The 27,394-nt window shown below is 45.0% G+C and overlaps 1 protein-coding gene across 1 annotated transcript in view; it reads left to right on the top strand.

Moving 5' to 3' along the window:
* C2CD3 (C2 domain containing 3 centriole elongation regulator) overlaps positions 1 to 27,394 on the top strand; it is a 61,683-nt gene that overhangs the window by 22,649 nt on the left and 11,640 nt on the right. The window contains exons 15-30 of the mRNA XM_086622417.1: positions 894 to 1,045; positions 3,264 to 3,507; positions 4,070 to 4,253; positions 5,176 to 5,356; positions 6,606 to 6,778; positions 8,163 to 8,283; positions 10,043 to 10,311; positions 10,722 to 10,811; positions 11,749 to 12,369; positions 13,747 to 14,064; positions 18,558 to 18,696; positions 21,418 to 21,482; positions 23,950 to 24,167; positions 25,173 to 25,270; positions 25,647 to 25,823; positions 27,060 to 27,277. Of these exons, the coding sequence (XP_086478543.1) occupies positions 894 to 1,045; positions 3,264 to 3,507; positions 4,070 to 4,253; positions 5,176 to 5,356; positions 6,606 to 6,778; positions 8,163 to 8,283; positions 10,043 to 10,311; positions 10,722 to 10,811; positions 11,749 to 12,369; positions 13,747 to 14,064; positions 18,558 to 18,696; positions 21,418 to 21,482; positions 23,950 to 24,167; positions 25,173 to 25,270; positions 25,647 to 25,823; positions 27,060 to 27,277 (3,268 nt within the window). The remainder of the gene's footprint in view (positions 1 to 893; positions 1,046 to 3,263; positions 3,508 to 4,069; positions 4,254 to 5,175; positions 5,357 to 6,605; positions 6,779 to 8,162; positions 8,284 to 10,042; positions 10,312 to 10,721; positions 10,812 to 11,748; positions 12,370 to 13,746; positions 14,065 to 18,557; positions 18,697 to 21,417; positions 21,483 to 23,949; positions 24,168 to 25,172; positions 25,271 to 25,646; positions 25,824 to 27,059; positions 27,278 to 27,394) is intronic.

Below are 27,394 nucleotides of genomic sequence, written 5' to 3'. Positions count from 1 at the left end.
TTCTATTCCACGCTGACAAACATATTCCAAAGATTAGTTGCTTTTATATATGTAGGAACTTCTCTGCTTAGCTCCATCCAGTACATTAAAAGTATTTTCAGTATTGTTTTGTGCATTGCACAGTTTGGAATGCAGTTCCTTGAATCATCCAAGTAATAAACGAGACTTTGGAAGTACAAAAGAAAAATAGTCAGAAAAGTTTAGGTTAAAACTGAAAAAAACCTTGACTTATCCTTTCTTCTGTTTTGGGAAGAAGACGTCAATGACATCCTAATGTGTAGATGTAGAATTTTTTTGTTTATTCCATTGCTCAGTGTTCTTTTTTTCTTAATGGTTATATCAGCACAGAAGTGTGGGTTACTGTCCTCGTATGGGCCAGAGTCTTCCCTGGGAAACAGGAGAATTCCAGGCATTTAATAATGTTACGAGTTTGTAATTTTTTATGGATGTTTTTCTTTGGAAAATAATCAGGATGCTCAAATGCATTTGTTTCACAAACCACGAGGTATTGTTAAAAGTAGGACTCCTTAGTCTTCAGCTGAAAGAGTGAAATGTGAAAACATAGCAAAAGCCATGTGAAACACCTGTCTGAAATGATTTCTCTGTTATTTACTAACCAGACATTCAAAGTTAAAAGCAATGGTGTTTTAAGATAGCATATGATCTTATTTTAAAATTTATCTAAATTGCATTTATTTTCCTGACTAGTTCTTTTCCAAGCCTACCAGTTTCCTGAAACTTGTTAGGCAGGTACGCGTTTAATTTTAAATTTCCATATCTAAAGTGCAGTATTCCAGTTTAACTGGAATAATGTAGCATTACCAGAATGCTCTGTACTTAGCAAATAGCTTCCAGTGTCCTCTGGGAACTAATTCTGCATTAAACTCTTTCAGGTGATGCCTTTTTCATTGACTTCCAAACACTTGGAGCGACTCAAGAACAACGTCATGATTATTGAAGCATGGAACAAGATGGGAAGCCCTGCCTGTGACAGACTGCTGGGATTAGTGAAGCTTCCTCTGCATCAGTTTTACATCTCATTCAAGTAAACATCTTGGTTCTACGTTTTATTGGATTGGGAAACATCCTAAGTGATGCTCAGAGAAGGAAGGGAAGGATAGTGTCTAGGGTTCGCGTGGTTCATAATTGTACTTTATAGCAAAGGGCATTTTTGTCCTGCCAGGCTTCCTCTGGCACTTTTCCTACCCTGAGCAGTCCGTGGGTAAGTTACACTGTCCTCATACAGAAATACAAGTAGACCATGAGAAATAAAGACTTGGAGCCGGGTTAACCTGTGGTCCTGGGAAATAGTGAAATTACAGGAGATCAAAGTGACTGCAGAGGAAAAGGAAGCGTGGCTTTCCGTTGATATTCCAAGGTTACGACTGATTGAGTGATTTGCTCCTCATTATGCTCTGCATAGATCCCGTTGCTGGGGATGCTGTCAGTTTGCACAGCACGGGATAATGTTTGTGGTATCAAAAATATCTCTAAATACTTCTTGGTTTAATTATAGAATCATAGAATCATAGAATCATAGAATGGTTAGGGCTGGAAGGGACCTTCAAAGGTCATCTAGTCCAACCCCCCTGCAAGGAACAGGGATATCTCCAACTAGATCAGGTTGCTCAGGGCCTCGTCCAACCTGGCCTTGAACGTCTCCAGGGATGGAGCATCCACCACCTCTCTGGCCAACCTGTTCCAGTGTTCTACAACTCTCATGGTAAAAAATTTTTTCCTAATATCCAACCTGAATCTACCTCCCTCTATTTTAAAACCATTACCCCTTGTCCTATCACAACTGGCCCTCCTGAACAGCCTCTCCCCATCTTTCTTGTAGGCCCCCTTGAGGTACTGGAAGACCGCTATAAGGTCACCCCGGAGCCTCCTCTTCTCCAGGCTGAACAGCCCCAACTCTTTCAGCCTGTCCTCATAGGAAAGGTGCTCCAGCCCTCGCATCATCTTCGTGGCCCTCCTCTGGACCCTCTCCAACTGGTCCATGTCCTTCTTATGTTGGGGACTCCAGAACTGGACGCAGTACTCCAAGTGAGGTCTCACGAGGGCAGAGTAGAGGGGGAGAATCACCTCCCTCGACCTGCTGGCCACGCTCCTCTTGATGCAGCCCAGGACGCGGTTGGCCTTCTGGGCCGCAAGAGCACATTGCCGGCTCATATTGAGCTTCTCGTCCACCAGTACTCCCAAGTCCTTCTCCTCAGGGCTGCTCACGATCCATTCTCCGCCCAGTCTGTATTTGTGCCTGGGATTGCCATGACCCAGATGTAGGACCTTGTAGACCATTGTCTTGTCCAATGGGTCTCTTCAGAGCTCTTTGTTCTTTTTGGTTCAGTGTTTTGACGTCTCGTTCAAGAAAATAAAAACTTAAAGCAATTTAAATTGATGGAAATACTGGACAGAAGAGATTCTTTCGAATGCAAAACATTAGTTCCTTTGATTTTGGTCAGACTAGTTGTAGGTGGAAATCAGATGGTGCTGGAGCTGACTGGCCTCTACTTTGTTAATTATTAGTGTGTCATTTGTATATTTTTTTTTTTGGTAATCCACTGTAGTTTATTTGTGTGTATCTTCCATGTATTATTAAAGGGTTTTAGATTTCTCTGAGAGACTGTCCCTGTTCCTCCTCCTCTTCCTGCCCACGTTCATCCCCAAAGGCACATAACTGCCTCATAAAAGTATAATATGGCTACAGGACATTAATAGGAGCCTTGTTCCAGTTCATCACCTCGCTCAGGGGTCTCTTGGCTGACTTATCATAGAATAATAGAATCAGAGAATGGTTTGGGTTGGAAGGGACCTCAAAGATCATCCAGTTCCAACCCCCCTGCCATGGGCAGGGACACCTTCCACTACACCAGGTTGCCCAAAGCCCCATCCAACCTGGCCTTGAACACTGCCAGGGATGGGGCAGCCACAGCTTCTCTGGGCAACCTGTTCCAGTACCTCACCACCCTCAATGTAAAGAATTTCTTTCTTATAACTTATAGCTAAGGCCATGTTATTTTCTGGAAAGCTGTTCTTTGTCATTGCTGAAAAGAGCCTTTTCCATTCAGCAGCTCGTGGATCTGTGCTTTGTGAAGCCTGGTGTAATTGAGCCCAGTTTTGGAGGAATGGAGATAGACTGGTTTCTAATTGCGTTGCAAGTCCCGTCTATCATGAGCTTTGGGTGATCATGTTCATATTCAGATGGCTCATTCTCATGCTGGGGCTGGGTTTTTTTTGAGTTTTTCTGGTTTTAATTGTTCTAGAGATCCAAAGATTTCCCACCTGCTCCTTCAAGCTCACTATCCCGTGGTTGCTGTGGACAGCTATATGCCTGTGATGGACGTTTTTACCGGCAGTAGAAGTGGAAGCCTGAGGGTCGTTCTGGCGATGGGGTCGGCTGATCAAATAGTGGCACTGCAAAGGCTGAAAAACGAAGATGGGATGGTGCCTCCCGTCACACAGCGCCCTTCCCACTCTCTGGACCCTCCTCCTACAAAGCCTGCAATGGTATTGTTCAGTAAATTCCCATTCTTGCTATTAGGGACACGTGAAAAGGATTTTGCCTGTGGGTTCTCTAACAGACCAGTGATCCTCAAGCTCTTTTGATGCTGTAACCAATTTTGTTATAAATGATCACATTCTTTGCAGAATTATATTGTTTATACTTTTTCCTTTCCCACTTTCCCTCACCAGTCTTGGTGTTATTGCCCTTTTTAACTGCCCTGCGTATCCACTGCTTCAATCTACAAAAAAAAATTAACATTCTAGAAAATCTTTACTCTCACAGCCTTGTTCTGCACCATACAGGTTCTGCCACTACCTTTGAGTTGGATGTGTAGGAACTTTCCTGCTTTTTATGTGCTGTGTTTTTTTTGCAGAGAAAAAAAATTGCATCTCAGTATTTCAAAAAATTTGCTTTCAAGGTTTTTGTGAACTTTAGGGAGAAAAGAGCAGATAGTAGTTCTGAGTGCCCTGTCTCAGGCTTCTTAGAATCTCACCTTCCCAGTCCTCTTGTGTGCTGTTTCCTAAAGAGTCGTCCTTTCCATGTGGATTTCCTTTATTTTATTAGCAGTTAGACCAAGAAGGAGAAGACCTGATGGAGCATGTGTTTGAGATCCATGTGGAGAGCGTGAAAGGACTCGCTCCCTTACAGTCCACCGTCTGGGGAGAGGCTGACTGCTACGTGCAGTACTATTTCCCAGTTCAAGAGGCTGGTTGTGATGCACTGCAAGGAACTGAATTGTGTGAAGGTGGTAAGTTTCTGTTACAATACATCCTTATTTAAAGCATTGCTTTAATTAAATAGTATTGATGATGTTCTCTCTGCCTGAGTAAAAGGATTTGTGTTTCTCTGAGCTTCCATAATGCAGCCAGTGCTTGCTTTCCTCAGAAGCTCTGCATGCAACCATCCTTGGGCTACACCAGTACATTAAAAGCTTGCTTTGACTGAGGCAGATGGCAAAGTTCCCAGAAAAAAAAAAAAGACACCGGGTTCTGAATCTCTTCACATGGTACCTTTCTGTTAAAAGAGCCCAGGGGAGCTCACCAACTGATCCTGCAAAGATGCAAGAACAGATTTGCAGGGAGTGCTAAGATTTTATAAGGTTAAATTTAACGAAGGCTTTACATACATGAGGTTTTCAAGGTGCTCGTTTCCATAGACTCATGGAATGGTTTGGGTTGGAAGGGACCTCAAAGATCATCTAGTTCCAGCCCCCCTGCCATGGGCAGGGACACCCTCCACTACACCAGGTTGCTCAAAGATGGATGGATGCACCAAGAGAAGACTTGCCTGATCTAGATAATTTGGATTATAAAGGAATATTTAACTAATTGCAATTGTAGGAAAGGCTTTAATGTTGACTTTGAGTGCTTTGAATCATTAATACTTATTTCCTCTGAAAAATGAGTCAGTTATGTTGTTCCATAACAACTCCTGTGGACTGTTCCACAGCTTCCAGCCATGTTCAATAGTAGTTTTCAGCCTGTGGTTCACAGGTTCATGGGACTGCGTGAATTGCTTGTAGAAGAGTTGTCAAGTGAAACTCAGAAGAAGCTTCTGGTGGGAGGATTTAACTTACTGTCCATGAGTCCTGCCCCCCAATGGACTGCAAGTAGGAAAAGGTCGAAACTCACAAATGCAACCGTTTTTAACCAACTCTGCTTGATTTGTAGGCATGAAGTTAAAGCCGTTCCGCACAGCGACCACTTTGTGCGTCCCTGATCCCGTCTTTAATGACGAGCATCATCATTCTTTGTTGGTTCCTGCCGATGTCCCAGTCCAGAGGCTCCTGGTCAGTGCATTTATGGCACTAGGAGCAGCTGGGGGAGGAATCCAGTTTGAAGTCTGGTGCAGGTACAGAATAACATCCTTTTCTTTGTCGATGTCGCAGCAGCACAGATAGACACATATCTGGTGACAAATCTCTAGCTCTGGAATGGATGTTTAATAGTAAGTGAAAAAATGATGAGCTCATCAACATTTGGTGATGAATATCTGTGTTTAAGATTGCATTTCAGACGTGTGAGCCCTTTTTTTCCCCTCAAGAGTGCTAATTACTCTTTTCTTCTTACAACTTCTTTAAAAAGTGTGTGCTCTTAGTCTGCTTTCTTCCACTTTGTTATCAGCATAATGATCTAAAAGTGGTGTTTAAATGCTTAACACATCTACATTTTACTTAATAGCACCCTGGCTGTATAATTTCATTGTTTTCGTTTGTTTTTGTTGGGTTTTTTTCTGTCATACAAGTCACTGATTACAAAAGAATATACTATAAAATGTTTGTAAGTTCCAATTGTAATTTATAATGGAAAAAGCTTGCCAACAGATCTTTGTGATTAGGAAAGAGGTTAGATACTGACCACCAGATTCCAAATCAGAGAGTTCTTGCTATGATGCTGTCAGCATCTTGAATTATTCCTAGAAGTGTACAGGGAAAAAGTAGAAACCAACAGGTGTAATATTGCAAGGTGTTAGGACTGCTGTTCAGGCAGTGCTCTACTCAAGACTCGAACAGTCAATTAATATTCAGGATTTGTCCCAAAATGGAAAGGAAAACACAAGTCTGTGGTACTACCATGTTACTCACTCACTGCTACTGAAAACCCAGTGGATGCCTTTCTCCTGGTCTGCCTGCTCTTCATTAGATATGGTGCCAAAATTTGCTTGAGGATGAGTCTGGAGCCAAGTAGCACAGTAAGAAGCAGTCTAGAGTCGTTTTGTGCACTTACAAACTGGTACCACAAATCTGTTCTGCAGGTTTTGTTTTTATTTATTAACGAAAATTGAGAGTGGAGAATATTTGGTGTCGGATCCTTCTCTTGTTTTCCTTTGGGATGCCAATTCTTAGTGTTTCTGCTAGTTAACTTGCTAGGACTAGTGCAAAAGTACGTTTGTAGCATTATCTACATGAGCACACACTGCTTGTTTTTTTTTTTCCGTGGAAATTCTCTTACTTGAGTTTATCCCTTAGCTGTCAGGAGACTGACTGGTGTTTGAAGACGCACAAACTGAAGCTGGCTTACGTGCAGTCGTGAGAGAGATGCTGATCATTTTGTCATCATCGAAACAGCGTGACTGAAGCTGCTTCTTTGTGTCTTACCAGGTATTACTACCCAAACGTCAGAGACCAGATGGTTGCCAAAGGGACCTTGCCTTTGTCACGGCTGTGTGCCATGGTGACTATGCAGCATCGCGAAGAAATAGGGATACAGACTTTTAATCTGCCATTGGTCCCCAGGACTGATTCCTTGGAGGAATTTCATCTGCAGTCTTCAGGTAAGGAATGCTTGTGGGTTTTCACTTTATGTTTAAAAGTCAAAGTCGGTGTGTTTGCTTCCGAGGCAAATAAAAATACGTATTTGTGTTGGCAACTAATATCAACCACGAGTGGCTTTCCTCCCAGCTTTCACTGTCACCATATCTAGTGAAGAATCAGTGATTAAACGTGAGCAACCCTCAAAAACTTAAGTTTAAAAAAGTCCTCCCTGCATATTGAAGTGCTTCGTTGCCAAATAAGCTGGTCTGTAGTTAAGCTTCCCATGTAAGGTGGGGAATGGGAGATCTGAAGAAGGGCTCTTAATGGTATGTGGTATGAGCAGAGACAGCCTTCTGTTCTCTTGTGGCTCGTTCAAGTAATACAAACATAGAATCATGGAATGGGTTGGGTTGGAAGGGACCTCAAAGATCATCCAGTTCCAACCCCCCTGCCGTGGGCAGGGACACCTTCCACTACACCAGGTTGCCCAAAGCCCCATCCAACCTGGCCTGGAACACTGCCAGGGATGGGGCAGCCACAGCTTCTCTGGGCAACCTGTGCCAGTGCCTCACCACCCTCAGAGGGAAAAATTTCTTCCTTAGATCCCATTGAAATCTCCCCTCTTTCAGTTCAAAGCCATTGCCCCGTGTCCTATCACTACATGCCCTTGTCCAAAGCCCCTCTCCAGCTTTCCTGTAGCCCCTTTAGATACTGGGAGAAGCTGGAAGGTCTCCCCGGAGCCTTCTCTTCTCCAGGCTGAACAGCCCCAACTCTCCCAGCCTGTCTCCAGAGCAGAGGTGCTCCAGCCCTCGCATCATCTCCGTGGCCTCCTCTGGCCCCGCTCCAGCAGCTCCATCAGAACATGAGCTCTGGGAAGGCCACTGAGATCTGAGGCAGCTTCTTGGAAAAAACGACCGTAAAAATAAGCGGGAGCTGGCGAGGGAGTTCAGTATGCTGCAGTTGTTTTGTTATAGGTTAGCCACGTGCAGAAGCAGAAAATCTGTCTCTCTGAAGATTTTGTCACTGCAGTGCTGTAAAAAGGCTGTGCCGAAATACTGCAGTAGGGTATTTTAAAACTATCACAGTGAGCACACACGAGGGTGCGGCTGGGTTAAACGGCCTCTTCCAGTTTTTCTGTGCCATAAATTTGCCAATGAGAAGGAGCCCTTACAACCATCTGATGTGACTGCCAGTAGGTGAGGCTGCAGGATGCAGTCCTTAATATTTCCTTCCGTGCCTCCTGTATCCTGCACAGTCAATCTCAATGGATTTCATACGGAGTTGGTTTTTTGCATTGATAGAGTAAGTTTTGTATTGAGAGGTATAACCAAGTATTGATTTTATTGGATGTAACTGTATAAAAATCTGACCATTTCTTTCCTTTCTTTCTTTCATTTAACCCAGGCTTGCTTGATGTGAGTGTGAGATACCAACGATCCATGAAAACGGCAGCAGGAATAACTGCTCAAGCTGTTTCTCTTTCTGTACACATACACAGAGCAGCTGGTTTGCAAGCAGCAGCTAGGTAAAGCCTAATTCTAAAAGGAAGATTTTTCTCTTAAAATAGCTTTATCTGAAGGCAGCAGGCTGAGACATTAGATTAGAACACGTTGTAACCAGCCAACTTTCCATCTGCAGAGACCGAGATTCAAAATGGGTTCTGATCAGAAGTGAAAATAACTTTACAAAGAACATCAGTGGTTATTTTTGTCCCTTGAGCTGCAGTGCAGTGTGGTAGCACTGGTTCTGCAGAAGGATCGAGATGGTGAGGGCATGTTTTTCTACATTTCCACATTTTTCTACACCGGAGGCTGATATGGGATCATAGAATCATAAACATGGGCTGATATAGAATCATAGAATCATAGAATCGTTAGGGCTGGAAGGGACCTTCAAAGGTCATCTAGTCCAACCCCCCTGCAAGGAACAGGGATATCTCCAACTAGATCAGGTTGCTCAGGGCCTCATCCAACCGGGCCTTGAACGTCTCCAGGGATGGAGCATCCACCACCTCTCTGGGCAACCTGTTCCAGTGTTCTACCACTCTCATAGTAAAAAATTTTTTCCTAATATCCAACCTGAACCTACCTCCCTCTATTTTAAAACCATTACCCCTTGTCCTATCACAACTGGCCCTCCTGAACAGCCTCTCCCCATCTTTCTTGTAGGCCCCCTTGAGGTACTGGAAGACCGCTATAAGGTCACCCCGGAGCCTCCTCTTCTCCAGGCTGAAGAGCCCCAACTCTTTCAGCCTGTCCTCATAGGAAAGGTGCTCCAGCCCTCTTATCATCTTCGTGGCCCTCCTCTGGACCCTCTCCAACTGGTCCATGTCCTTCTTATGTTGGGGACTCCAGAACTGGACGCAATACTCCAAGTGAGGTCTCACGAGGGCATATAGAGCAATGCCTATTTGGGCACTGGATCTTGGTGTTACTGGTGCTGTTTAAAAGCTAGCTGAGACTTGTTGTCTTGAATTTCACTGTGCAACATTGATAAACTAACTGGCAAATGTTTCACCAGAAGGCTGCTGCTCTAAGTGCGTGGTTTCACCTGGACTTAGTTCCAATATGCAATTTTCAAGGATTATGAAAGAAAGGGCTGGAAGAGAGGGAGTCAATTCCATAAGAGAAGGATGGCTCCTGTCATTCTGGAGCAGGGCTCTCTGACCCTTTCTCAGTGCTGCTGAGCTCCTGATCCATCTCAATTCAAGTAGGCTCTGTAAGATGAGAATCACTACTGTGTGGTGCTTGGAGAAGTTGAGAAAGTGGAATAACCTCAGACTCCTCATCTTTCAGGTGTACGACCTGAGTAATACCTGGGTCTGTTTTACTTGTAAATAATTCCATCTGCCAATTTCACCTCCTTTTGCTTGTCAGTACAGTCTGTGAAAATAATTTGGCTTGGCCCTTTTGCTTCCTTCTAGAGCAGGGAAGTTATCCTACAGCTTTTTCTACAGTATGGAATGTTTTGAAAGGTGCTGAGTACTTTCTCAACCACTTCGGTCTCAGATCCTGACAATGATAAGAGCACAGCTACCAGTGATAGACCTTGTGATATAATTCTCAACATTTCATGTCTGTTCCTAGTGGATTCAGGTTTAAAAAACTGGTGAGAAATAATATGCAGCCAGAACCCACATCTGTTCTGACTTACAACATTCATTGTTTTGTCCCATCTTTTCACCGTGAAGTCTTGAAACCTCTGTTTTAATTGTCTTGGTTCCTAGATTTCTTGTACATGATAGTAATTCTCTGTCTTGTTTTCTTTTTACATGCTAAATGAAGAGCTGTGGCACAAAAGAACCCTTCGGTCCAGTACTATGCAGGTGTGGGAGTTAATGCTTATGTCTCTGTGCACCTCTCCTTCCTACCTGAGGCAGAGACACGCAACACACGAGCTGTGGCTTGTACTTTCTGCCCGGAGTTCGAGCATCACGTAGAGTTTCCATGTAACCTCATCATTCAGAAAAGTAGTGGAGAAGCCTCTTGTCTGGGGGAACTTTTGCAGTCTGCAAATATCGTCTTCTCCATCTACCATCAGAGCACCAAGTCAGGTAAGGAGGACAAGGGAGGACAATGACTGAATGCTGTTGCAAAATGGTCTGGTCCTCTTAATTTTTACCTTAAACGAGTGAGTGTTCTGTGCAGGTGCTAACAGATGTAATTACCTAAACTGCCTTTAGAGAAGACTTCAAGAGATACTGTTCCCCTTATAGAATCTTGGAATGGGTTGTGTTGGAAGGGACCTCAAAGATCATCCAGTTCCAACCCCCTGCCATGGGCAGGGACACCTTCCATTACACCAGGTTCCCCAAAGCCTCATCCAACCTGGCCTTGAACACTTATCTGCCATAGCTATCTGCCGTCGAGGCAATGCAGCTTTCTTTCAAAGGAGATGCTGTCCCAGTCACTTCTAAATCTTGTGTTGCAGTTTGGTGTATTTACAAAATGATTTCTTTTCCAGCCACCGAGACGCTGGCAGCTCGGACATCAAGAGATTATCTTCTTGGGACAGTCACAATTCCAACCAGAGACCTGCTGAGAAGAAGATCAGGTAATTCAGCAGTGTTACTCTGCTGACATTCTGAGTAAATGCCGTTGTAGTTCCTTAAAACCATTTTCATTCCGATTTTGTTCTTTTTTGAGTTGGTTTTATGGGGTTTTTTTAAGACCAAAGTTCTTTCAGATATTGCAGATGTCTTCATTAAGAATCCTGTATTAGAAAACTCATATAAACTTTGTTGTTTGAAGATCTGTTTTCAGGGTGTAGGATGTATAGTAGCTGAATGAATGTTCTGAAGCTACTCTGAAGAAATCCCAGCTCAAACCAGCACATCCCCTTTAGTATTTTATTCAGCGCTGTTCGTTTTCTACCTTAAGATGGAAAGTCCAAGAGTTGTAGTGTTCAGTGGAGAACTAATGGTTGCTTTTCAGATGTCAAAGCTGGAAGCAAAGGCCTAGATAAGTTAGAAAGCAGTAGGATTAACTTTTTTTTAATCTAAATGTAAAATACCTCCTCTATCTAGTGTTAGTCTGTGATGATTATGCTTTGTAATAATGATGTTTTCATTATTGCCGTGGTTATTTCTGCTTTAATTTCAGTATAGTCCTCCTTTTTTTATAGTTCTCATAGAGTTCTCATCATTCTCAACATGAGATTTTGGGTTTATTTTTAATGGGAAGAGAGGAGGAAAGAAATGAGAACGCCTAATTTTATATAGTTTCATTGTAAAATGAGTATCGTTAATGGAATGGAAAGAAAAATGCCTTTAGGATCAGAACCACTGCTGAGGTTTTCTGAGGTCTGACAATTCGCTGCTTTTTCAGGTTAGAAATGAAACTTCTAAATGAAATGAAATGACTAATTCCAAACTTTCACAAGAAAGAAACAATTCAAGTACTGGCCCTTGACTAATGACCAGAGAGGAGAAAATTCCTTACTGATGTTTTGAAAGGTAGGATAAGTCTGATCGTGATCTTTTCTCCTGCAGGTATTACAGGCTGGTACCCAGTCACCCTGTCTGAAGAATTAATGCCCTCACACTGCTCAAACGTCATGCAGGCCATTGTGGGAGGACTGGAACTTTCCATTACCTTTGCTCATCAGGATGACAGGGAGCATGTTTTGGAGGCTGCTAAGCTCTTGGGATGGAGCAGTGAGGAGAGCCGTGAAGACAGCGTGGACGATAGCGACGAATGGGAGCAGAGTGCCGGTCCAGTGACTGTGACCATCTCAACCCCCAGAGTTTGGCTGCCAGTCCACTGCGTGCTGCTTGCAGGCCAGACACACCTGAACAGAAGCGTTTACTGCTACCTCAGGTACAAGCTGTATAACCAGGAAGCCACGTGGACTTTGCTTCGGAGGCCAAAACTCAGTGATGACACAAAGAACGTTACAGTGAACTTTAAGAAACCAAACAAGGTGACTCTCAGAAGGAGCCAAGGACTGCTTTGGTTCTTCAGAGAGGAGAAATTAGAAGTCCAGGTGTGGTGGGCGTACGGTAAAGAAAATGGTGTGGAAAGGCCACTTGATACAGATCGTCTCGTTGGATCTGCCTATGTCGACCTCACAGCATTAGCAGAGAGGTCAAGGACAACGCTGAGTGTTAGTGGTGAGTTCCTACAGAACATGGGCGTGTTTCATCACTCTTGCTTGATGTTTTGGTTTGGTTACAAACTAAAACATCAAGAAAGAGTAATCTTCTTTCCATTCCATTAGTAATTGGGTTATGCCCAATCCGTAATTCTGAGAACCTCATGAAGTTCAACAAGGCCAAGGGCAAGGTCCTGCACGTGGGTCGGGGCAATTCCAAGCACAAGTACAGGCTGGGCGGAGAATGGATGGAGAGCAGCCCTGAGGAGAAGGACTTGGGGGTGTTGGTGGATGAGAAGCTCACCATGAGCCGGCACCGTGTGCTGGCAGCCCAGAAAGCCAACCGTGTCCTGGGCTGCACCCAGAGCAGCGTGGGCAGCAGGTCAGGGAGGGGATTCTGCCCCTCTGCTCTGCTCTCCTGAGACCCCACCTGGAATACTGTGTTCAGCTCTGGGGTCCCCAACACAAGAAGGACATGGAGCTGTTGGAGCAGGTCCAGAGAAGGCCATGGAGATGATGGGAGGGCTGGAGCACCTCTGCTCTGGAGACAGGCTGAGAGAGTTGGGGCTGTTCAGCCTGGAGAAGAGAAGGCTCTGGGGAGACCTTCCAGCCCCTTCCAGTGCCTAAAGGAGCTACAAGAAAGCTGGAGAGGGGCTTTGGACAAGGGTGTGGAGTGACAGGACACGGGGCAATACTGAAAGAGGGGAGATTTCGATGGGATCTAAGGAAGAAATTTTTTTCATTGAGGATAGTGAGGCACTGGCACAGGTTGCCCAGAGAAGCTGTGGCTGCCCCATCCCTGGCAGTGTTCCAGGCCAGGTTGGATGGGGCTTTGGGCAACCTGGTGTAGTGGAGGGTGTCCCTGCCCATGGCAGGGGGGTTGGAACTGGATGATTTTGAAGGTCCCTTCCAACCCAAACCATTCTGTGATTCTATGGGTCTAAGGTCGTGGAAGCTTTCGCTTTATTTGGTTGCTCAGGCTTCTGTCATGGACGTGGTATCCATCAGCCACTGGCTTGCAGGTAGATTTGAGGACAGGTCATTGGCTCTTCTTGTGAGTATGCTCAGGGAAGGGAGAAGGAACAAGAGTTAAAAGTAATTTTTATGCTCTGTATATGTTGTATTCTTCATATATGTATGAAAAATCATTCAGAGGCACTATCCCAAGACTCTGAGGAAGTTGGTGATGAATAGTCATCTGAGCTGCCAGTGGGAAAACAAAGGTGTGCCCAATTTAGGGCGTTATTCCCCTGTTTTTAACCTCTACAGTGAAAATGAAATGCATTTTGCATGCCTGATGTGAGATCTTCACTTGTAATGAACTGCACCAGCTGTTTTCCAGGATCCTAGTTTTTCTTTGGCTTGTTTACCTGGTTGGTTGTGAATTCTCTTGCAGGGGTTTATCCACTGTTCAGGTGCAACGCTGCAGACCTAGCAGGAGCTGCTGTACGTGTTCACATCAGCCTTTCTTCCACTTCTGCCGCTCTGCCCAGCAGACTTCACTGTGCTGAGGAATACAGCAACAGTGAGGATGAAGGCACAGAGAAACGCCCTGATCTGAGCCAACAGATCTCTGAAAATGAGGGTCAGAAACTGGATATCAGAAGTTCAGAAATCACCAATGGCAAACCACAGGAAGACGACGTGATGTTTCTGGAAAACACAGTTGCTGTCAATATCCTTGTGGAAAGAGCAATGCATCTAAGTTTAAAAGGTAACACCACCACCCCCCTTTTTTTCCTTTCTTTTTCATTATTTTCTTTTTCCTGGGATCTGTTCATGACAGATACTGCATGGAGCAATTTAAAAAAAATCCTCAAACTTATTCCGGCACAGTGAATGGATGCGATGGGGTTTTAGAATCATAGAATCTTGAAGTTAGAATCTTGAATTTTAGAATTTTGAACTTGGCTTCGTAGCGTTGTGATCCTGAGAGCATTGCATCGTTGTACAAGTACAGGGGAAGCAGGAGTTTAAACTATTCAGCCCACCTCTACTAATAAAATCCAAAATATAAATAATATAATGTTCGCAGTTACAGATGACAGCTGGGTTCTGAAGTGAAGCATTATCTGAATAACTTAACCCCAAGACACAGCTCAAAGACTTGCAAATTTGCATTTTCAGCAGATGATCAGTTTGCAAAGCTGGCTTACTCGTGCTGTCTGGAGGCTGCCAGGCGCAGCGGTGAGGAAGGGCGATGTAAGGGCAGAGCAGTCCCAGCTCACCCAGCCTTGCCACGCTGCTTCCCGCTCTGCAGAGTGGGAATTAACAGTTGGGTGACCTGTCACTACGCCGAGGTTCACCAAAGAACTGCTCTTTGCATGTTCAAATATTCCTTCCCAGCTGGTGATGTTTGGTTGTTGGTGTGCAGCAGCCTAACACGCTTGGTGAGTTTGCAGGTTTTTGGAGCCTTTTGTTTTTCCAAGTTGCAGTTTAAACAAATCTCTTTGTTAAAGATGAGTTAAAACCCTTTAGAACACGTCAGGTGCTGTACCCATCACCTTGGGCACCTCTGGCACCGTGTGACTTGATGACTTTGGGTTTGCTCAGCACTGGAGTGATCTGATCTCGTTTGGGCCATTGCACGCTGCCTAAATACAAGTAGGAGTAAGGAACTGACCCGAGGTGAGTTTACTGGAAACATCTCTGTTAAGATCAACTGTTTCCCAGTCCAGGTGATATGCCAGAACGGAACACTCAGCATTTTATGGCATGATAACGACTAAAAAAGTCAAATATAAGCCATGAGTTAAGTGTAAGTAGTTCTGAACACTGGAACAGGTTGCCCAGAGAGGTGGTGGATGCTCCATCCCTGGAGACGTTCAAGGCCAGGTTGGACGAGGCCCTGAGCAACCTGATCTAGTTGGAGATATCCCTGTTCCTTGCAGAGGGGTTGGACTAGATGACCTTTGAAAGGTCCCTTCCAGCCCTAACCATTCTATGATTCTGTGATGCATGTTAAGCCCCTCACGTGCTCTTTTGTAAACTATTATTCTATAATCTTCTGGAATTCATGGCCTTTGGAAACCTGATGCAACATTCTTTGCTGCTGCAGTTCTTGATGGGATAAAGGAGGTTTCTTTAATGGTGTAGGCTGATGCAGTATTTCCATCTTCAAACAACTTAACGTTTTTAGGGGATTTTTAGAAGTAACTAACCAAGAGGCAACTGATACACTGAAACTAATTCTATATAAGCTGGTTTCACAAAGAATTTTCATTCTTCTTTATGACAGTTTCATTATTGTGGTGCAGATAAAAAGGCTGGAATGTTTCCAGTCCAGTATGTCATGGATGATAAACTTCCTGCAATTTTGGAAGAATTACTTAAGATTTTCAGAAACTGAGTGAAAGTAGAAAATATTTCCCAAACTACTTCATATCTCTCATGGTCTAAACTCAGTTTTCCTGCCTTCTTTTCCTTCATTTTCCAAATAATATAAGGAAAAGAAATAGCCTAAATTTCATAACATTGGAAAGGAATGAAATCAATCCTATAAAAATGCAGAAGTTCTACAAAATGCAGAAATTCAAACCAACAAGTCTTTTCTCTTAGCTCTGACTGTTCTGAGCACTGTTTCAAACAATATTGGAACAGAATTTTCCGTGCTTCTGACTTCAGTGCAAAGTTCAGGCGTTGGGAGTCGCTGGGCTAAATCTGTGAGACTTCTTTGCTTATGGCTGAGCTCTTATTAGAGCCAACAATTCTATTGTTGGCTTTTCACAATAATAATAATAACAAGTCTATTACAGGCTTTTCATTTCCTGGAATAAGAGCAAGCTGACACTTGAGAAATGCTGGTTTTCCTTTGACTACAAGGATTGATTTTAGGTCTGCCTTTACGTGCAGGAGACGGTGAGCTAGTCTGGACAGTTCGCTCGTTCCTCTAAGCTGAGCTCGCGTCGCCCATGTCTCTGTTGGAGTTGTCATGTCCACAGTCTTAACATAGTGCAAAGAGTTGTGCATGGCATGTTCTCACTGAAGTCCTTGTGGGTATTTTTTAAAAAAAATACAATCTTATTCCTAAGCCAATCCTCAAGGCATAAATAACTCAGTAAGCTGCTGCAAATCAATCACATTTGATCGTATTTTCATGGAGAATCAGGCTTCAGGAGAAAAGAGAATTATTTTTAGTTAGATCACATTCATACTCATCAGTTTTAATCATCCTGGCCAGCAAGGTCTTGGAAAAGTCCAAAGCCACATGCTGAGTCCTTGGAAAGCAGAGAGGAGGAAACAATCTGTAATAACTGGTGATAGCTGGTCGCAAAGTCTGACCTCATTTGCCCTTGGCTGGGTCCATGTCTCCTAGCAGGTTTTGCTAGCTGCACATGCACCAGCTGAACTGCTCTGTAAGCAGAAAAGTGCTACTACAGCTTTGCAAGCCATGATACACTGCAGCAAATTAATCTCACTGATGAAAACATGACTAAGAAGGTCCAAGCCTGGAGGAAGGGTCACATGCAGAAGAGGAGAGGCCTTAAGCCTCTCCCCTCCTTTTTGGGCTATAATTCAGTGCAAGTGATTGTATAAATTCTGCAGCGTTCATTCAACAGTCTCTAATCCATATTATCCAGCAGCACCTGGGGAATACCTAGCTCCATCCTTTGATTTGACCTTGTGTTCCTCTGATGCAGAACTATCAAAGAGTTGTGGTCGGCAGCTCAATGTCCAGGTGGAGGCCAGTGACGAGTGGTGTTCCTCAGGGGTCAGTACTGGGCCCAGTGCTGTTTAACATCTTTGTTGGTGACATGGACAGGGGGATCGAGTGCACCCTCAGCACATTTGCTGTGACACCAACTGTGTGGTGTGGTGGACACGCTGGAGGGAAGGGATGCCATCCAGAGGGACCTGGACAGGCTGGAGAGGTGGGCCTGTGAGAACCTCATGAAGTTCAACGAGGCCAAGGGCAAGGTCCTGCACGTGGGTTGGTGCAATCCCAAGCACAAGGATAGGCTGGGCGGAGAATGGATGGAGAGCAGCCCTGAGGAGAAGGACTTGGGGGTGCTGGTGGATGAGAAGCTCACCATGAGCCGGCACCGTGCGCTGGCAGCCCAGAAAGCCAACCGTGTCCTGGGCTGCATCCAGAGCAGCGTGGGCAGCAGGGCGAGGGAGGGGATTCTGCCCCTCTGCTCTGCTCTCCTGAGAACCCCCTGCAGTGCTGCCTTCAGCTCTGGGGTCCCCAGCACAAGAAGGACATGGAGCTGCTGGAGCGGGGCCAGAGGAGGCCACGGAGATGATGCGAGGGCTGGAGCACCTCTGCTCTGGAGACAGGCTGGGAGAGTTGGGGCTGTTCAGCCTGGAGAAGAGAAGGCTCCGGGGAGACCTTCCAGCACCTTCCACTGCCTAAAGGGGCTACAGGAAAGCTGGAGAGGGGCTTTGGACAAGGGTGTGTAGTGACAGGACACGGGGCAATGGCTTTAAACTGAAAGAGGGGAGATTTCGATGGGATCTGAGGAAGAAATTCTTCCCTCTGAGGGTGCTGAGGCACTGGCACAGGTTTCCCAGAGAAGCTGTGGCTGCCTCATCCCTGGCAGTGTTCAAGGCCAGGTTGGATGGGGCTTTGAGCAACCTGGTGTAGTGGAAGGTGTCCCTGTCCATGGCAGGGGGGTTGGAACTGGATGATCTCTGAGGTCCCTCAAAGGACACGGTTTAAACCTTCATAACAGACGAGGGTGGTTACTTGATTCTACCGTGCAGGAATGTTAAATTTCTCTATTTAACATTTGAGATTAAATAATAGAGAGTATAAAAAATTCATTAATCCTTGGGTATTGTTGATGTCAGATGTGCATTTTCTTATTCAACCAACACAAGTGAGCTTCCTCTCAGCAGCCCAGCTGGGTAGTTTGTAGTGCAAACTACCTTTAGTAACACTGAGTATTTTCTGTGTTTGCACCTGGGATTGCCAAATTCTGTGGTCTAGCATGGAACAAGGTCCTGGGGACCTGGGTTTTATTCCTAGGTTTGCCTCTGACTTCTCAGGTGGTCTTGGACAAATACTTTTTCCATTTCTCCCTTGAATATGCTGGTTTCTACTCTGTAAAAGGCTCCTATTTGCTCCTATTGAAATACAAAGTATTTTCAGCTCCGCTAAAGAAAAGGAGCATTTTCTAGACAGTAGATTTGTTAATTATCTGTTCTGTTTTTTTTTTTTTTTAAATTATTAATAATGAATCTCTTTTTAACTCTATATAATTTTAGGGAGTCCTTTGACAGAACGTGAAGTAGCAGCACCCAGTAGCTGTGTGTCATTTGCTGTTGCTGGTGCAGATGCTCCAATAACTACTTCAGTAGTAGAAAACACAGACTCACCGGTCTGGGACTTTCAGCAGCAAGCACGGTAAGCGGTGCGACTCGCACGGACACTCTTTGGATCTGACAGCCAGGTGAGGTAGGAAAAGGATATAGAATCATAGAATCACAGAATGGTTTGGGTTGGAAGGGACCTCAAAGATCATCCAGTTCCAACCCCCCTGCCATGGGCAGGGACACCCTCCACTACACCAGGTTGCCCAAAGCCTCATCCAACCTGGCCTGGAACACTTCCAGGGATGGGGCAGCCACAGTTTCTCTGGGCAACCTCTTCCAGTACCTCACCACCCTCAATATATCCAGTTAGGAGTGCCTTTCTGCTTACCAGCCCTGTGCTCTCACCTAAAAATGCTTCTTTCCATGTTTAACCATCGCCACATGTTTATATTGGACAAAAAGTTGTTTGAGGAGGCGTTGGTCTTAAAAGCTAACATGGAATCACAGAATGGTTTGGGTTGGAAGGGACCTCAAAGATCATCCCGTTCCAACCCCCCCTGCCATGGGCAGGGACACCCTCCACTACACCAGGTTGCCCAAAGCCCCATCCAACCTGGCCTGGAACACTTGAGGAAGGGCAGTTTGACCTGCACTGGACCTTGGCTACATTGAGTTTTGGCTTAAGACCTCGGGTGAGTCAGTCTGTTTCCACTCATCTGCAGTTTCCCCGTCTAGAGGAAAGGGCTGCTAATTGCTGAAGGACTCTGGGGAACATTAAGACTCGATCCAATTTATTCACTTTTTTTTTTATGTTTTACTTTGTTTCACACTTAGAAATTACACCCTCATTCAGGACCAGAGCTCTGAGTTTGGATTCACCCACTGTAACTGGAAATATGTGGAAGTCAGGTTTCCAGCTCAGAGCTGTTTTTCATAGATTTCTAGGTTGGAAAAGACCTTAGAGATCATCGAGTCCAACCGTCCCTAATCCCCATTAAACCATATCGCTAAGTAGATCATCCACCCTATTCTTAAACACATCCAGGGATGGGGACTCAACCACCTCCCTGGGCAGCCTATTCCAGTGGCTGACAACCCTTTCAGAGAAGAAATACTTCCTAACATCCAACCTGAATCTGCCCTGACTAAGCTTATACCCATTTCCTCTTGTTCTATCACCCAACACTATTGTAAAGAGCCCTTCCCCCACCTCCCCACCATCCCTTCTCAAGTATTTGTAGGCTGTTCAGCCTTGGCTTCCTCTGCAGTCACTGGAGAGACGCAGCACCTCCACACGATGGGTCACTTGACCTGTGTTAGACACACAGCTTAGGGGGCTGAAGCTGAAATTCCCTGAAGCTGTCTATTTCTCTCCAGTGACTGCCAAAATAGTGTAAGGAACATAGCTGGGACTGAGATATCTGTGCCTAAATTAGAGCAGATGAATCCACCACTCCAAGGAACCTCAGCAGATCAAGTCATACATGGTAATTATCAGGAATAAACCTGTGTTTGTGGATTCCCCAGTGTTTCCATACCAGATTTTGAACAGGTTGCCCAGAGAAGCTGTGGCTGCCCCATCCCTGGCAGTGTTCAAGGCCAGGTTGGATGGGGCTTTGGGCAACCTGGTGTAGTGGAAGGTGTCCCTGCCCATGGCAGGGGGGTTGGAACTGGATGACCTTTGAGGTCCCTTCCAACCCAAACCATTCTGTGATTCTATGATTTTAAATTAATTTGAAAGCAGTAGCCAAAGCTGTTTTCTAAACCAAGTGGGACAAGTCTGTTACAGGCAGCGGGAAAGCATACTGAATTTATTTTGTCCATCAAAAAACACGTCCAGATATATACCAGTGCCTGCACAGGAGTGGGCTTTTCTGCCAGACTGCTGAGTTGGGTGTTTGGCTTTAGGGAATTTGTAATCACACAGAATCCCAGAATGTCAGGGATTGGAAGGGACCTCAAAGGATCATCTGTCCAATCCCCCTGCTGGAGCAGGACCACCTAGATCAGATCCCACCAGAACACGTCCAGGTGGGTTTGGAACATCTCCAGAGAAGGAGACTCCACAACCTCTCTGGACAGCCTGTTCCAGTGTTCTGTTCCCCTTACTGGGAAGAAGTTCTTCCTCACGTTTAAGCAGAACCTCCGATGTTCCAGCTTAGATCCATTTCCCCTTGTCCTGTCCTTGGATGCCACTGAGAAGAGCCTGGCTCCATCCTCATGATATAATAATATAAACTAATAAAAAGATTATAAAAATATATATATATTAGATGTAGAGAGTAATATAAAGATTAAGGCATTGACAGACTCTGATAGCTGAAGTTTGAAAGTTTTGTTTCAGAGGTCGCTTACGCTCAGTCGTACCTGAATTGCTTCGAGCAGCTTACAAGCTGTTCTACATTTGACACTTCAATTCTCAAGGTTTGTTTTTTTTTTCCCCCAGAAATCAACTTCAGTGTTACAGCTTTCACCCGTAACCTCAGTGCTTTGCTTTCCCTGTGTTGCTGAGTCGTGAGATAAACTGCATTTCCATTTCTTCGGGGTTTCATTGTCCCATCTTTTAAATTTACAGCAGGAGTGGGGAGAGGGAAATACACATTGAATAAGCAAAAGCCCAAACCATGTAAAGATTGTCATGCTTTTGAGGGCTCAGTCGTTTTGGGTTTTGTTGTGGTGTTCTCCCCCAGTCATTCCAGGAGAAAACTGATTTGTCTGGATAGATACAATGGCATTGAATCTTCGGAGGCATTTTACTGTATTTGCTCTTTTTCCTACTTTGCATAACAAATTACGATTTTCTTCTTCACAGGTTATCCAAAGAACTTCTGCTGGATCCACAGCAAACCTTGGTCTTCAAAGTGTGGCATAAAGCAGGTAAAGTTTGCAGTGCGGTATTGAGAGGAGTGTCTTTCCTGCATAAATATAATTGATTTAAAATTTATATATTTTATTTAAAACTGCAGTTTTTACCTTGCGCTAGAAGAATGCTGAAGATAAATACCCATTGATTTCCTGCCCCTCAGCATCCTCCTCTTCCCCATGAATCATCTGGCAAGGCTTGGTTCCTTTGTATTCTTTCCATTTTGAATTTGATGGTATTTTAGAGACTGGATTTTCGTAGCAAAGGGATGTTCTTTACTGTCTTTCACATGTTTCAAAATTGCTCCTGTATCCAATATCAGGATTCACTGGGACAGCTGAAGGCCTCGGGTTTCAAACCTACCAACATAAAAGCTTTTTGTAAGCATTTTTACTGAACCTGCTTTTATTGTTAAATGAGAAAAGATGCTGCTAAGAGTTCAAGGTGGTGTTTGCTTGTTTTGTTGCTGGCCCAGATCCTCCAGTGTTTAATTGGCCCAAGAAAAGGCAAAAATCTGTGTGTTTGTTGTTGGGAACACAGCTCTGGTTCTTCAGTTAAATCTGCTAGAATGTGATCTTTAAATTACTGGGGTTTTTTCTTTCTTTTCACATTAAAGTTCAGCTGACTGATTTCTTGCTTCAGAAGTAAACTTGTGCAATTCAGCCTTTCTCTGGATTATACAGAATATTCCGTGTACACATTGATTCTCCTGCCAATCCCTGTCCCTGCCCTGGTCTTTCATTTTCTCTGCAGGGACGTTTTTAGCTGAAGGTAACTGCTAAAGTAATCCAAATAATATCCTCTTCTTGGATAGACTTGTTTGTTCTGCACTTCAGATAAATTTTCCAGACAGAAAAGACACAAAAAATGCAACAGTGTAATGACAAATCAGCATTTTTTTGGAAAGTTTTGGCAAAGTGAAAAGGGAAGAAACAAGGGGTTCTAAAGTGAGGATGCGATTCTGGATTGGACTCCAGGTTCATTTTTTCAAGTCTCTCATTGTCTCTTATTTCTAGCCCATTTTCAAGCTGAGTATTTTTCCCTTTATTATGTAAATATATTATTATATTTTTATAAGCAAGGATTAAAATCTTTGTTTAACTAGTTCTTCAGATAAAGTATTGCATAGGACACGTAACCTCCACATCCTTTCTTAACACCTGCACGAGGGCCTCATCCTGCTGTGAATTCCTGCCAGTGTAGGTGTTCAGGTTACCAACAGCTGCAATAACTGTTTTGGCAAATCTGTAGGGAGGAAGCTGGTCTAATTGTTGGAACCAATTTTTCCTTCTTCTCAATCACACGCCATAGGGGTCTCAACGCTGAAGCTTGTTAACAACCAATGTCTAAGTCTTGTTTCTTTTGTCTTAAACTCTATTTTCTATTTCATAGAATCACAGAATGGTTTGGGTTGGAAGGGACCTCAAAGGTCATCCAGTTCCAACCCCCCTGCCATGGGCAGGGACACCTTCCACTACACCAGGTTGCCCAAAGCCCCATCCAACCTGGCCTGGAACACTGCCAGGGATGGGGCAGCCACAGCTTCTCTGGGCAACCTGTGCCAGTACCTCAGCACCCTCAGAGGGAAAAATTTCTTCCTTAGATCCCATCGAAATCTCCCCTCTTTCAGTTTAAAGCCATTGCCCCGTGTCCTGTCACTACACACGCTTGTCCAAAGCCCCTCTCCAGCTTTCCTGTAGCCCCTTTAGGCACTGGAAGGTGCTGGAAGGTCTCCCCGGAGCCTTCTCTTCTCCAGGCTGAACAGCCCCAACTCTCCCAGCCTGTCTCCAGAGCAGAGGTGCTCCAGCCCTCGCATCATCTCCGTTGGCTCCTCTGGACCCGCTCCAGCAGCTCCATGTCCTTCTTGTGCTGGGGACCCCAGAGCTGAAGGCAGCACTGCAGGGGGGTCTCAGGACAGCAGAGCAGAGGGGCAGAATCCCCTCCCTCGCCCTGCTGCCCACGCTGCTCTGGATGCAGCCCAGGACACGGTTGGCTTTCTGGGCTGCCAGCGCACGGTGCCGGCTCATGGTGAGCTTCTCATCCACCAGCACCCCCAAGTCCTTCTCCTCAGGGCTGCTCTCCATCCATTCTCCACCCAGCCTGGATTTGTGCTTGGGATTGCCCCGACCCACATGCAGGACCTTGCCCTTGGCCTTGTTGAACTTCATGAGGTTCTTACAGGCCCACCTCTCCAGCCTGTCCAGGTCCCTCTGGATGCCATCCCTTCCCTCCAGCGTGTCCACAAACACCACACAGCTTGGTGTCACCAGCAAACTTTCCTCCGCTTTTTTTTTGTTCCACTCTACTTGCTCTTTACCTCTTGGAAGCTGTCAGCTTTGAAACTGTTTTTTTTGGCTTTATAAGATTTCTTTCCCTGTAAAGTCTACAAGGGCTGTATAACTGACTGATTTTTCGCATTCTTGAAAATATTTTGTGTGATGCAGTTTAAATTAATACGTTCTTTATATTCTTCTTCCCCAGAGAGTGAGCGAGTGATAGGATTTGCATCAGTGGACCTTTCTCCTCTTCTCTCTGGCTTCCAAGTGGTGTGCGGGTGGTACAATATTACGGACTTCAGCGGGCAGTGCCGAGGGCAGATCAAAGTGGCAGTTTCCCCTCTTCAAAACCTAAATAACCTCAAAGAGGAAAGGCAGGCAAGGATCCGGACCCAGCCACCAGGTTCTTTGGGATGTACTTCAGTTTCCTCCCCGGTGCGTATCTGATTAGATTCCCAGTAATCAGCACTGACTCGGTGGGTTTCTGAAGCAATGAGCAGATTCATAGAATCATAGAATGGTTAGGGCTGGAAGGGACCTTCAAAGGTCATCTAGTCCAACCCCCCTGCAAGGAACAGGGATATCTCCAACTAGATCAGGTTGCTCAGGGCCTCGTCCAACCTGGCCTTGAACGTCTCCAGGGATGGAGCATCCACCACCTCTCTGGGCAACCTGTTCCAGTGTTCTACAACTCTCATGGTAAAAAATTTTTTCCTAATATCCAACCTGAATCTACCTCCCTCTATTTTAAAACCATTACCCCTTGTCCTATCACAACTGGCCCTCCTGATTCCCAGTACTGCAGTGGGTCAGTCTGTGTAAACGTGTCAGAAACACTTCATTCCTTGTTTAACAGTTCTGCTCTGTGTTTCCGTGGCAGCTGCAGGCCAACTCCAGTTACTCCCATTCAAACCTAGGGCAGGAACAGCTCCAGTGAATTCTGTCACTCTGTTGCTTCTTTGTGGACGTCGAGGGGTTTCGTTGTTAGGAGAATATTCTGTAGGTTTGGATGTCTGGCTCTGTTTGCTGCTTTGGGTGGCAGCTGGTGCCCCAGAAAGACTGTAAATTCAGCCTTTTGTTGGTTAGAAAGTTTCTAATTTGGCAGAATTCTGTTTTTCTGGAAGATTTGTCATTTCTTGTTTCTTTTTTTGTTATCTAGACTTTCTGGTTAGACTGGGGTGTGATACACATGTGTAATGGAGCCCCTATACCCTACTTTTCATCAGTTTACTCTTCAGTAGCGTGGGAGGAGTTACCAAACTGAAATAAGTGTTGTGAAATGGTACTTTGGCTCAGTGCTGGAAAATCCTTTGAAAATTTAAAGCTATTTAGAAAACTGAAGTTTTATTTGTTGGCTCAGCAAGATACTACTTTAATTTCTCTATTTTCTTGCTGTGGAAAGTTCATGTGCAGTGTTCTTCATTCTAGGTGAAGCCCAGCTTTCCAGCATTTCCCAATAATGCTACAGGCTTTTCCAAGCAGAAAAATACCTTGTCAAAGGAAGTCAGTGTTCCTACTCGAGAGCGGTAAGTCACCTGGCTATCCAGCATCTGGTCATTTTCAGGGCTCAGAAATGTACCTATCTAAAGCCTATTTGTTCTACTGAAAAAAATAACATGCCTTGTCAAAGGTCTTTCCCTATTTTTGAACTGAAAGATTATATCAAGGTTGAGGCTTTGGGCAACCTGGTGTAGTGGAAGGTGTCCCTGCCCATGGCAGGGGGGTTGGAACTGGATGGTCTTTGAGGTCCCTTCCAACCCAAACCATTCCGTGATTCTATGACTCTCAACGAGCTAGTTTCATCCGTCGGTGGCTCTTTAATGCGTTTAAAGATGTTGGATGTTCTTTCTTGCCAGACTTCTCACAATTAGAGATTTCAGCCTGTTTTCTGTTGTCAAACAGGCCTGTTTCTAGCAGGATTAGTCTCCCTGGAGCACACAGGCCTCGTCACGAGGAGCACATGCAGAACGTGCGCAGGTTCCACGAGTCCCTGCAGCAGGCGGAGGGGAACGCGCACCGGGCGGCAAAGATGGACGCGCTGTCGCTGTCGTCACGCGCTTCGCTTCTCACTGCTCTCAGGTAAAGCAGAGCTGTGGCCAACAAGGTGCTGCAGAGCCCTGGGTTTGCAAAGCAGAGCTGGAAACCGAAGAATTCTTGCATCGAATTTCAGAAGGAAATGAAAGTTAAAATATACAATGATGGATTAGGGTACTTCCAGTACCTAAAGGGGCTACAGGAAAGCTGGAGAGGGGCTTTGGACAAGGGTGTGTAGTGACAGGACACGGGGCAATGGCTTTAAACTGGAAGAGGGGAGATTTCGATGGGATCTGAGGAAGAAATTCTTCCCTCTGAGGGTGGTGAGGCACTGGCACAGGTTGCCCAGAGGAGCTGTGGCTGCCCCATCCCTGGCAGTGTTCCAGGCCAGGTTGGATGAGGCTTTGGGCGACCTGGTGTAGTGGAAGGTGTCCCTGCCCATGGCAGGGGGTTGGAACTGGATGACCTTTGAGGTCCCTTCCAACCCAAACCGTTCCATGATTCTGTGATTAAAAGGTGTCAGTGGGGTGTCAGACACTGGAAAAGCAGGAACACGGGGGCCAACCTGCATTAGGACTGAGGCCCTGGCAATGCTGTGAGCCTCTGACAGCCACGGTGGTGGTGTCAGATCTGGACCAAACACTTTGCTTTATCCATCTTCGCACATCCGTAACACAACACACGCTATTAGGCCAATAGTCCTCTGAGATGTTTTCACTCACACGAGAACAAGCCCATAATCATTTTCACAGCAGGATGGCCTTTCCCAACAGGATGCCTCTCTCCTTACTAGAAGCACTTTTCTTTTGACTAGAGTCTAGATTTAAATCAGAGATAAATTTTAGATTTTTTTTGTCTGTAGGAATATAGGAATGAAAGAAACTGAGTCATTCCTGCTACCCCAAGCTATATATCATAAAATCCTTAGATCTTTAGCAGGTAGAAATCCTCAGATTTTCATCAAGCTCAGTCCTAAAGCCAATGAATATTCTTGCCTTTGTGACTTCTATCCCGCTCCTTTGATTAAGGAAGTTTAAAACTAGCTCTTAAAATTTTTTACCTTCCAGCCTAATTTTCGTGGCTAATTTGGTATTTGTTCTTGAGTGTTATCCTCTTGCTTAGACAGAGCAACGTCAGCACTTGACTGCTGATTTATTTTTCGATGCTAACCTTTAATTTTGCATTTGCATATTTACCTGCTGTTGTCTGGAACGCTTCAAACAGAACCAATCTACCACAGGCTTTTTGTTCTCTTACCAAATTTCCCACCACTGCTTACAGAAAAAACTTGAGTGAGCTGGATGAGGTTCAAAGATACTTCAGTCAGAAGCTGACCGGGTCTTTTCCTGACTTCAGCCACGGTAGCACGTCCAAACCAAGTCATGAGGAGCAGGAGAGCCACCACCGGAGCTTGATGAGCAGAGAAGTGGATCCCAACGCACACCATCTTTTGGAAAAATCAAGTCAGTTGGTGTCTCAGGTCAGCAGCCTAATCAACGGTGAGTTGCCACTTGGTTTGGACTTCTTTTGTCAGAAGCTGCCTTAAAGTATCTTCCAGTTCCTTACATAATTGGTTCCAGTTCCTGGCGTTGGTCCGTTGGGAGAACGCTTCGGAG

The sequence above is a fragment of the Tauraco erythrolophus genome, chromosome 1 (genome assembly GCF_009769465.1).
Source record: "Tauraco erythrolophus isolate bTauEry1 chromosome 1, bTauEry1.pri, whole genome shotgun sequence".
In the NCBI taxonomy this organism is placed as follows: Eukaryota; Metazoa; Chordata; class Aves; order Musophagiformes; family Musophagidae; genus Tauraco; species Tauraco erythrolophus.
The sequence above is the reverse complement of the archived record's forward strand: the minus strand, read 5'-3'. Positions and strand labels throughout refer to the sequence as shown.